At 45.8% G+C, this 11,492-nt stretch overlaps 1 protein-coding gene across 5 annotated transcripts in view; it reads right to left on the bottom strand.

Moving 5' to 3' along the window:
- Nucleotides 1–795: 795 nt before the first annotated feature.
- Nucleotides 796–11,492, bottom strand: part of agbl5 (ATP/GTP binding protein-like 5) — a 50,757-nt gene continuing 40,060 nt past the window's right edge. For 4 of the 5 annotated variants that reach the window (XM_036976470.1, XM_036976468.1, XM_036976467.1 and 1 more), the window contains 3 exons: nucleotides 1,650–1,813; nucleotides 1,444–1,559; nucleotides 796–934 (listed from right to left, as the gene is read on the bottom strand). In XM_036976470.1, coding sequence (XP_036832365.1) covers nucleotides 857–934; nucleotides 1,444–1,559; nucleotides 1,650–1,813 — 358 coding nt within the window. In that variant the 3' untranslated portion in view covers nucleotides 796–856. Of the gene's footprint in view, nucleotides 953–1,443; nucleotides 1,560–1,649; nucleotides 1,814–11,492 lie in introns of all 5 variants that reach the window. The other variant, XM_036976469.1, reaches the window with a different exon arrangement.

Here is an 11,492-nt window from a genome sequence, read left to right as displayed (position 1 = left end):
AACATACACTATAGACTATATAACATACACACACAGAGAGAGAAACACTTGTATCATTACACACCACTCTGGTTTAATCAAGCATTTTGCAACACCAGCAATAACATCTGATAAATATGTGTATGTGACCAATAAAATGTGATTTGATTTTATCTCAGCATCATTGTAGCTGTTGTACATCAGTGTGGTGGACTAATGTTCGTTCCAAATGGCAAAGTATTGACTAGATAGACACCTATGGGCCCTGCTCCAAAGTAGAGCACTATATAGGGCCCTGCTCCAAAGTAGAGCACTATATAGGGCCCTGCTTCAAAGTAGAGCACTATATAGGGCCCTGCTCCAAAGTAGAGCACTATATAGGGCCCTGCTTCAAAGTAGAGCACAATATAGGGCCCTGCTCCAAAGTAGAGCACTATATAGGGCCCTGCTTCAAAGTAGAGCACTATATACGGGAGCCTTTATAGGAATGCTGTGAGAGAGGGGAAGGCTTTCAATCATTAAAAACATGATATATTCTGATTATTATACCTACAGGTCATTAAAAACATGATATATTCTGATTATTATACCTACAGGTCATTAAAAACATGATATATTCTGATTATTATACCTTACAGGTCATGCAGAGGAATTTACAGCAGCTAACACACAAGAAGCTTTACATTACACAATATACACTGCAGTATTTTAACACACACACACACACACACGTATAAGAATCACACAGTTAAAAAGATTTAATAAAATAGTTCTGTCTAAAAGGTGTTGTGGTGCTAACAGGTGCCTGGTCTCTCAGAGGGAAGTGTGTGTCAGTCTGGATCCAGTCCCCACTGTCCTGGTTGGGAATGTGTAGTTATCATGCCTCTCCACACAGGGGTGCTGTTTCACACACAGACACTGCCTCAGCCTCGAACCCGGTCTTCTCCTCACAAACCTACAAAGACAGGACACACTGCTAGGTGGTTATGTTTTGGGTGTGTTTAGTTGTGGTGAGTCTGTGGTGTGAGTCTGTAGTGTGAGTCTGTGGGGTGTCTGTGGGGTGTGTCTTTGTGGTGAGTCTGTGTGGTGAGTCTGTGTGGTGAGTCTGTGTGGTGAGTCTGTGTGGTGAGTCTGTAGTGAGTGTGTGTGTGGTGGTTACTTGTGGCTCTGTGGTGTGAGTCTGTAGTGAGTCTGTGGTGTGAGTCTGTGGTGTGAGTCTGTGGTGTGAGTCTGTGGTGTGAGTCTGTGGTGTGAGTCTGTGGTGTGAGTCTGTGTGTGTGGTGGTTACTTGTGGCTCTGTGGTGTGAGTCTGTGTGTGGTGGTTACTTGTGGCTCTGTGGTGTGAGTCTGTGGTGTGAGTCTGTGTGTGGTGGTTACTTGTGGCTCTGTGGTGTGAGTGTGTGTGGTGGTTACTTGTGGCTCTGTGGTGTGAGTCTGTGATGTGAGTCTGTGTGTGGTGGTTACTTGTGGCTCTGTGGTGTCTTCAGTACTAGAATGTGTGTAGAGGGAACTCCTGTCCGTGTTCTTCAGCAGGGCTCTGGAAACAAGACGCAACGAAGGAACCTCCTTCTCCGACACACCTACACAAACACACAATATATAATCATGTATCTACAGAGTGTGTGTGTGTGTGTGTGTGTGTGTGTGTGTGTGTGTGTGTGTGTGTGTACCTAGGTGTCTGCGGAGGCCAGGTTTCAGGAGTCTCCAGACCCTCATGGTAGTTGACTCCTCCCAGCTGCCAGAGGAAGTGGGGTTAAGGCCAGCAGTGGGAGTGTCTGTGGTTGACTCCGCCCTCCTAATGGGAATACGGCTGGCCCGAGGCTGCAGCTCACACCTGGACAGACAGGTAGATTGATAGAAGTTAGACAGGTAACAGACAGACGGATAAGAGACAGACAAATAGACAGATGTTAGACGGGTTAGAGACAGACAGGTACAGTTGAAGTTGGAAGTTTACATAAACCTTAGACAAATACATTTAAACTTAGTTTTTCACAATTCCTGACATTTAATCCTAGTAAAAATTCGCTGACTTAGATCAGTTAGGATCACCACTTTATTTCAAGAATGTGAAATGTCAGAATAATAGTAGAGAGAATGATTTATTTCAGCTTTTATTTCTTTCATCACATTCCCAGTGGGTCAGAAGTTTACATACACTCAATTAGTATTTGGTAGCATTGCCTTTAAATTGTTTAACTTGGGTCAAATATTTTGGGTAGCCTTCCACAAGCTTCCCACAATAAGTTGGGTGAATTTTGGCCCATTCCTCCTGACAGAGCTGGTGTAACTGAGTCAGGTTTGTAGGCCTCCTTGCTCGCACATGCTTTTTCAGCTCTGACCACAAATGTTCTATAGGATTGAGGTCAGGGCTTCGTGATGGCCACTCCAATACCTTGACTTTGTTGTCCTTAAGCCATTTTGCCACAACTTTGGAGGTATGCTTTGGGTCATTGTCCATTTGGAAGACCCATTTGCGACCAAGCTTTAACAAGACTGATGTCTTGAGATGTTGCTTCAATATATCCACAAAATTTCCCTCCCTCATGATGCTATCTATTTTGTGAAGTGCACCAGTCCCTCCTGGAGTAAAGCACCCTCACAACATGATGCTGCCACCCCCGTGCTTCACGTTTGGGATGGTTTTCTTCGGCTTGCAAGCCTCCTCCTTTTTCCTCCAAACATAACGATGGTCATTATGGCCAAAAAGTTATATTTTTGTTCCATCAGACCAGAGGACAGTTCTCCAAAAAGTACGATCTTTGTCCCCATAGGAACACTTCAACTATGACAGACAAAATGAGAAAACAAATCCAGAAAATCACATTGTAGGATTTTTTATGCATTTATTTGCAAATTATGTTGGAAAATAAGTATTTGGTCACCTACAAACAAGCAAGATTTCTGGCATCCATGTTCTCCTTTTGGTAGGTATCTTCATTATTAAACATGCAATGAACTACACAGAGGGAAAAGTACACTGTGCATTCAGCGCCACGGACAGAACTCTTGTTAATAACCGGTATGAACAAAAACACAAGAAAGAGGGAGAGCTCAACATTACATTTAAACTACTCAATCAGTGTGAGGTGTGAAGTCTCTGATGGGCGTTAACTAGAGCAGTGAAGTCAGGTATAGTTTCTGACATCGCTATGAGCAGGATTGCTGAGAGGTGAGAGTCAGTAAGAGATGATCTGTGCCTTGACTTGTTATATTTCATCACTGAAAATGTCTGTTCACATACATAGGTTGACCCAAACAGTACAAACATATTCTAAGCATGACTCCTAATCTTTGGAAAGTTGTGTTCATTGAGAGATAACATAGAAGCTCGTCAGTGACATTGTTTTGAATAGTTCTCCAATCACTGCATCAGACCGATCAGCTCAAGTTGCAGGTCAGTGGGAGCGTTATCCATATTGAAGGTGAAAGGAGAGGAAACCAACAGCATGTCATTTTACAATCCTCAAAACGATGAGAAAACTCACCGGTCAAAGCATGCAACAGCGATATATACTTCTCCCGCTGGTCATCTGATAGGGAACAGACTAGTAGTGTCGGAAGGTGGGGGAGATTGTTGTAATCTGATAGGGAACAGACTAGTAGTGTCGGAAGGTGGGGGAGATTGTTGTCATCTGATAGGGAACAGACTAGTAGTGTCGGAAGGTGGGGGAGATTGTTGTCATCTGATAGGGAACAGACTAGTAGTGTCGGAAGGTGGGGGAGATTGTTGTCATCTGATAGGGAACAGACTAGTAGTGTCGGAAGGTGGGGGAGATTGTTGTCATCTGATAGGGAACAGACTAGTAGTGTCGGAAGGTGGGGGAGATTGTTGTCATCTGATAGGGAACAGACTAGTAGTGTCGGAAGGTGGGGGAGATTGTTGTCATCTGATAGGGAACAGACTAGTAGTGTCGGAAGGTGGGGGAGATTGTTGTCATCTGATAGGGAACAGACTAGTAGTGTCGGAAGGTGGGGGAGATTGTTGTCATCTGATAGGGAACAGACTAGTAGTGTCGGAAGGTGGGGGAGATTGTTGTCATCTGATAGGGAACAGACTAGTAGTGCCGGAAGGTGGGGGAGATTGTTGTCATCTGATAAGGAACAGACTAGTAGTGTCGGAAGGTGGGGGAGATTGTTGTCATCTGATAGGGAACAGACTAGTAGTGTCGGTAGGTCATCTGATAGGGAACAGACTAGTAGTGTCATCTGATAGGGAACAGACTAGTAGTGTCGGAAGGTGGGGGAGATTGTTGTCATCTGATAGGGAACAGACTAGTAGTGTCGGAGGGTGGGGGAGATTGTTGTCATCTGATAGGGAACAGACTAGTAGTGTCGGAAGAAGATTGTTGACTTCTACTTGGCGGGTCAGGAGGAGAAATTTCCCCTTGAAGGCTTTGCCAAGGCTGTACATCTGATGTGCAAAAAGGCCCTTCCCTTTTAGTTTGGAGTTCAGTTCATTCATGAGGCCATGATGTCCACAGTGAAGGCAAAATCAGCCAACCATTCTTTATGTTGCAGTTGAGGGAAATCCACATATTTTCCTTTCATTTGCAAAAACTCAGCGATCTCTGACTTCAGGCTTTAAAGCACCTTCCCCAAGCTCAGCCATCTCCCACTTCAGGTCCCACACCTTCTTAAGCACCTTCCCCAAGCTCAGCCATCTCCCACTTCAGGCTTTAAAGCACCTTCCCCAAGCTCAGCCATCTCCCACTTCAGGTCCCACACCTTCTTAAGCACCTTCCCCAAGCTCAGCCATCTCACGTTTGTGTGGCAGGGGAGATCTCCATCACCCAACGCCGTCTCTTCCAACAGTGAGACAAACTGTCTTGAGGTTTAAAGATTTTGCTCTTATGAAGTTTACCACTTTAGTGACTGTATCCACAACATGGCTCATTTTCAGAACACATTAACAGAGCACCTCCTGATGAATAATGCAATGCAGGAAAATAATTGTCTGATCTGGGTTCAGCTCAGCTACTTGATCTCATATCCTTTTCAAAAGGAAGTTGAGGCACCATCAGTGATCACACTGGATAACTTTTCAAAACTCAGTCCCAGCTTTGCCATACACTTATTAACCTCCTCCATTAAATCTTTCCCTGTGGTGGTGCTCTTCAAGGACTGCACTGAATCAATCTCCTCTGTAATTTCAAAGTCTGGGGTTTACGCCTCGTAAGAATATCAACCACTGCACCATGTCACTGCTCTCATCCAGGGCCAAGGAGAAATAGGTCCTTTACCTTGTCTTTCAACTGCTGTTCCATAATCTCTGCGATGCCCTCAACACGCTGTGTCACTGTTCGTCTTGACAGGGAAACATTTTCAAACAGCTCTTTCTTGTGCTGCAGAGTCAGTTAAACATTCTTTAATAAACTTGCCCTTAGCGAATGGCTTGCTATGTTTAGCAATTTCATGGGACAGTACATAGCTAGCTCTCGCAATTCTGTCTTATGCTGAATGCAGTTTTGTGAAAAGTCTTTGCTGCTTTTGCAAGTGAGAAAGCAACTCTTTCAATGCACTTGCCTTCTGCTCAGAAGACATATTCTTATATTTCTCTGCATGCTTCGTCTGGAAATGTCGGGACAAGTTGTAGTCTTTCAAGACAGCGATGCCCTCTTTGCACACTATAATCACACAGCTTTCCCTGATACATCAATAAATAAATTTTTCCATGTCCACTCTTGCTGGAACACCCTACATTCATTGTCTTTCATTTTCCTTGAAAAACTATTTTTTGCGCAATATCTAGCTAGCTACTATTTGTAACTGTGACGTGTGTGTCAGCCTGTCAGTCACCGTCTGTCCTCGTGCAGTTGTTATTTATACGTGCCTTCAAAATAAATGACCCACAAGCGGTGGGAGTTAAATCATTACACAAAGGCCAGTATTCATTGGAATTTTATTTTGATAAACAAATACTTTTTTCAAAACTTTACTATCGCAAATTCTTTATGTGATCTGAGCATGATTCCGCAGGCCGTAATGAATGGGCCTTTGCCCAGTCCTGGTCTACACGGACAAGTTCTAGCTTGGTTAAGATCTTATCTGTCGGAAAGATATCAGTTTGTCTCTGTGTATGGTTTGTCCTCTGGCAAATCAATTGTAAGTGTTGGCGTTCCTCAAGGTTCAGTTTTAGGACCACTATTGCTTTCACTATACTGTATATTCTACCTCTTGGTGATGTAAACTTTCACTGCTATGTGGACGACACACAGCTGTACATTTTGATGAAACTTGCTTGCCTACCCTGGAAGCCTATGTTTCAGACATAAAGGAAGTGGATGGAGGCAAATGTTTAACTTTTAAAGTTGGACAAAACAGAGATGCTAGTTCTAGGTCCCAAGAAACAAAGAGATCTGCTGTTGGATCTGACATTTAATCTTAATGGTTGTACAGTTGTCTCAAAACTGCAGGACCTCGGCGTTACTCTGGACCCTGATCTCTCTTTTGACGAACATATTAAGACTGTTTCAAGGACAGCTTTTTTCCAGTTTCAACTGTTCTGCCTGCGGCTAGGGAACCAAGAACTGTTCACCCGACGTGCTACCTTGTCCCAGGCCTGCTGTTTTCGACTCTCAATTCAATTCAAGGGGCTTTATTGGCATGGGAAACAAATGTTGACATTGCCAAAGCAAGTGAGGTAGATAATATAAAAAAGTGAAATAAACAAAAATTAACAGTAAATGTTACACATACAGAAGTTTCAAAAGAATAAAGACATTACAAATGTCATATTGTTTACAGAACTTTATATTATTTATATTACTTTTTCCTAGATATGGCTAATACACTGCTGCAAAAAATAAAGGGAACACTTAAACAACACAATGTAACTCCAAGTCAATCACACTTCTGTGAAATCAAACTGTCCACTTAGGAAGCAACACTGATTGACAATAAATTTCACATGCTGTTGTGCAAATGGAATAGACAACAGGTGGAAATTATAGGCAATTAGCAAGACACCCCCAATAAAGGAGTGGTTCTGCAGGTGGTAACCACAGACCACTTCTCAGTTCCTAAGCTTCCTGGCTGATGTTTTGGTCACTTTTGAATGCTGGCGGTGCTTTCACTCTAGTGGTAGCATGAGACGGAGTCTACAACCCACACAAGTGGCTCAGGTAGTGCAGCCCATCCAGGATGGCACATCAATGCGAGCTGTGGCAAGAAGGTTTGCTGTGTCTGTCAGCGTAGTGTCCAGAACATGGAGGCGCTACCAGGAGACAGGCCAGTACATCAGGAAACGTGGAGGAGGCCGTTGGAGGGCAACAACCCAGCAGCAGGACCGCTACCTCCGCCTTTGTGCAAGGAGGAGCAAGAGGAGCAATGCCAGAGTCCTGCAAAATTACCTCCAGCAGGCCACAAATGTGCATGTGTCTGCTCAAACGGTCAGAAACAGACTCCATGAGGGTGGTATGAGGGCCCGACGTCCACAGGTGGGGGTTGTGCTTTTTCAAATCAAATCCAATTTTATTTGTCACATACACATGGTTAGCAGATGTTAATGCGAGTGTAGCGAAATGCTTGTGCTTCTAGTTCCGACAATGCAGTAATAACCAACAAGTAATCTAACTAACAATTCCAAAACTACTGTCTTATACACAGTGTAAGGGGATAAAGAATATGTACATAAGGATATATGAATGAGTGATGGTACAGAGCAGCATAGATACAAGATACAGTAGATGATATCGAGTACAGTATATACATATGAGATGAGTATGTAAACAAAGTGGCATAGTTAGTGGCTAGTGATACATGTATTACATAAGGTTGCAGTCGATGATATAGAGTACAGTATATACGTATGCATATGAGATGAATAATGTAGGGTAAGTAACATTATATAAGGTAGCGTTGTTTAAAGTGGCTAGTGATATATTTACATCATTTCCTATCAATTCCCATTATTAAAGTGGCTGGAGTGAGTCAGTGTCATTGTCAGTGTGTTGGTAGCAGCCACTCAATGTTAGTGGTGGCTGTTTAACAGTCTGATGGCCTTGAGATAGAAGCTGTTTTTCAGTCTCTCGGTCCCAGCTTTGATGCACCTGTACTGACCTCGCCTTCTGGATGATAGCGGGGTGAACAGACAGTGGCTCGGGTGGTTGATGTCCTTGATGATCTTTATGGCCTTCCTGTAACATCGGGTGGTGTAGGTGTCCTGGAGGGCAGGTAGTTTGCCCCCGGTGATGCGTTGTGCAGACCTCACTACCCTCTGGAGAGCCTTACGGTTGAGGGCGGAGCAGTTGCCGTACCAGGTGGTGATACAGCCCGACAGGATGCTCTCGATTGTGCATCTGTAGAAGTTTGTGAGTGCTTTTGGTGACAAGTCGAATTTCTTCAGCCTCTTGAGGTTGAAGAGGCGCTGCTGCGCCTTCTTCACGATGCTGTCTGTGTGAGTGGACCAATTCAGTTTGTCTGTGATGTGTATGCCGAGGAACTTGCTACCCTCTCCACTACTGTTCCATCGATGTGGATCGGGGGGTGTTCCCTCTGCTGTTTCCTGAAGTCCACAATCATCTCCTTAGTTTTGTTGACGTTGAGTGTGAGGTTATTTTCCTGACACCACACTCCGAGTGCCCTCACCTCCTCCCTGTAGGCCGTCTCGTCGTTGTTGGTAATCAAGCCTACCACTGTTGTGTCGTCCGCAAACTTGATGATTGAGTTGGAGGCGTGCGTGACCACGCAGTCGTGGGTGAACAGGGAGTACAGGAGAGGGCTCAGAACGCACCCTTGTGGGGCCCCAGTGTTGAAGATCAGCGGGGAGGAGATGTTGTTGCCTACCCTCACCACCTGGGGGCGGCCCGTCAGGAAGTCCAGTACCCAGTTGCACAGGGCGGGGTCGAGACCCAGGGTCTCGAGCTTGATGACGAGCTTGGAGGGTACTATGGTGTTGAATGCCGAGCTGTAGTCGATGAACAGCATTCTCACATAGGTATTCCTCTTGTCCAGATGGGTTAGGGCAGTGTGCAGTGTGGTTGAGATTGCATCGTCTGTGGACCTATTTGGGCGGTAAGCAAATTGGAGTGGGTCTAGGGTGTCAGGTAGGGTGGAGGTGATATGGTCCTTGACTAGTCTCTCAAAGCACTTCATGATGACGGATGTGAGTGCTACGGGGCGGTAGTCGTTTAGCTCAGTTACCTTAGCTTTCTTGGGAACAGGAACAATGGTGGCCCTCTTGAAGCATGTGGGAACAGCAGACTGGTATAGCGATTGATTGAATATGTCCGTAAACACACCGGCCAGCTGGTCTGCGCATGCTCTGAGGGATTGATTGAATATGTCTGTAAACACACCGGCCAGCTGGTCTGCGCATGCTCTGAGGGCGCGGAGGGATGCCGTCTGGGCCTGCTGCCTTGCGAGGGTTAATGTTTTACTCACCTCGGCTGCAGTGAAGGAGAGGCCGCATGTTTTCGTTGCAGGCCGTGTCAGTGGCACTGTATTGTCCTCAAAGCGGGCAAAAAAGTTATTTAGTCTGCCTGGGAGCAAGACATCCTGGTCCGTGACTGGGCTGGATTTCTTCCTGTAGTCCGTGATTGACTGTAGACCCTGCCACATGCCTCTTGTGTCTGAGCCATTGAATTGAGATTCTACTTTGTCTCTGTACTGACGCTTAGCTTGTTTAATAGCCTTGCGGAGGGAATAGCTGCACTGTTTGTATTCGGTCATGTTACCAGACACCTTGCCCTGATTAAAAGCAGTGGTTCACGCTTTCAGTTCCACACGAATGCTGCCATCAATCCACGGTTTCTGGTTAGGGAATGTTTTAATCGTTGCTATGGGAACGACATCTTCAACGCACGTTCTAATGAACCCGCACACCGAATCAGCGTATTCGTCAATATTGTTATCTGATGCAATACGAAACATGTCCCAGTCCACGTGATGGAAGCAGTCTTGGAGTGTGGAGTCAGCTTGGTCGGACCAGCGTTGGACAGACCTCAGCGTGGGAGCCTCTTGTTTAGTTTCTGTCTGTAGGCAGGGATCAACAAAATGGAGTCGTGGTCAGCTTTTCCGAAAGGGGGGCGGGGCAGGGCCTTATATGCGTCGCGGAAGTTAGAGTAACAATGATCCAAGGTCTTTCCACCCCTGGTTGCGCAATCGATATGCTGATACAATTTAGGGAGTCTTGTTTTCAGATTAGCCTTGTTAAAATCCCCAGCTACAATGAATGCAGCCTCCGGATAAATCGTTTCCAGTTTGCAGAGAGTTAAATAAAGTTTGTTCAGAGCCATCGATGTGTCTGCTTGGGGGGGAATATATACGGCTGTGATTATAATCGAAGAGAATTCTCTTGGTAGATAATGCGGTCTACATTTGATTGTGAGGAATTCTAAATCAGGTGAACAGAAGGATTTGAGTTCCTGTATGTTTCTTTCATCACACCATGTCACGTTAGCCATAAGGCACACGACCCCGCCCCTCTTCTTACCAGAAAGATGTTTGTTTCTGTCTGCGCGATGCGTGGAGAAACCCGTTGACTGCACCGCCTCGGATAGCGTCTCTCCAGTGAGCCATGTTTCCGTGAAGCAAAGAACGTTGCAGTCTCTGATGTCCCTCTGGAATGCTACCCTTGCTCGGATTTCATCAACCTTGTTGTCAAGAGACTGGACATTGGCAAGAAGTATGCTAGGGAGTGGTGCACGGTGTGCCCGTCTCCGGAGTCTGACCAGAAGACCGCCTCGTTTCCCTCTTTTTCGGAGTCGTTTTTTTGGGTCGCTGCATGGAATCCACTCCGTTGTCCTGTTTGTAAGGCAGAACACAGGATCTGCGTCGCGAAAAACATATTCTTGGTCGTACTGATGGTGAGTTGACGCTGATCTTATATTCAGTAGTTCTTCTCGACTGTATGTAATGAAACCTAAGATGACCTGGGGTACTAATGTAAGAAATAACACGTAAAAAAACTGCATAGTTTCCTAGGAACGCGAAGCGAGGCGGCCATCTCTGTCGGCGCCTTACAGCCCAACACTGTGCAGGACGTTTGGCATTTGCCAGAGAACACCAAGATTGGCAAATTCACCACTGGTGCCCTGTGCTCTTCATAGATGAAAGCAGGTTGCACGTGATAGACGTGACAGAGTCTGGAGACGCCATAGAGAACGTTCTGCTGCCTGCAACATCCTCCAACATGACCGGTTTGGTGGTGGGTCAGTCATGGTGTGGGGTGGCATTTCTTTGGGGGGGCCGCACAGCCATTCATGTGCTCGCCAGAGGTAGCCTGACTGCCATTAGGTACCGAGATGAGATCCTCAGACCCCTTGTGAGACCATATGCTGGTGCGGTTGGCCCTGGGTTCCTCCTAATGCAAGACAATGCTAGACCTCATGTGGCTAGAGTGTGTCAGCAGTTCCTGCAGGAGGAAGGCATTGATGCTATGGACTGGCCCGCCCGTTCCCCAGACCTGAATCCAATTGAGCACATCTGGGACATCATGTCTCGCTCCATCCACCAACGCCATGTTGCACCACAGACTGTCCAGGAGTTGGCGGATGCATTAGTCCAGGTCT

The sequence above is a fragment of the Oncorhynchus mykiss genome, chromosome 4 (genome assembly GCF_013265735.2).
Source record: "Oncorhynchus mykiss isolate Arlee chromosome 4, USDA_OmykA_1.1, whole genome shotgun sequence".
Taxonomy (NCBI): Eukaryota; Metazoa; Chordata; class Actinopteri; order Salmoniformes; family Salmonidae; genus Oncorhynchus; species Oncorhynchus mykiss.
Note: the sequence above shows the minus strand (reverse complement) of the source record. Positions and strands in the feature narration are given on the sequence as shown.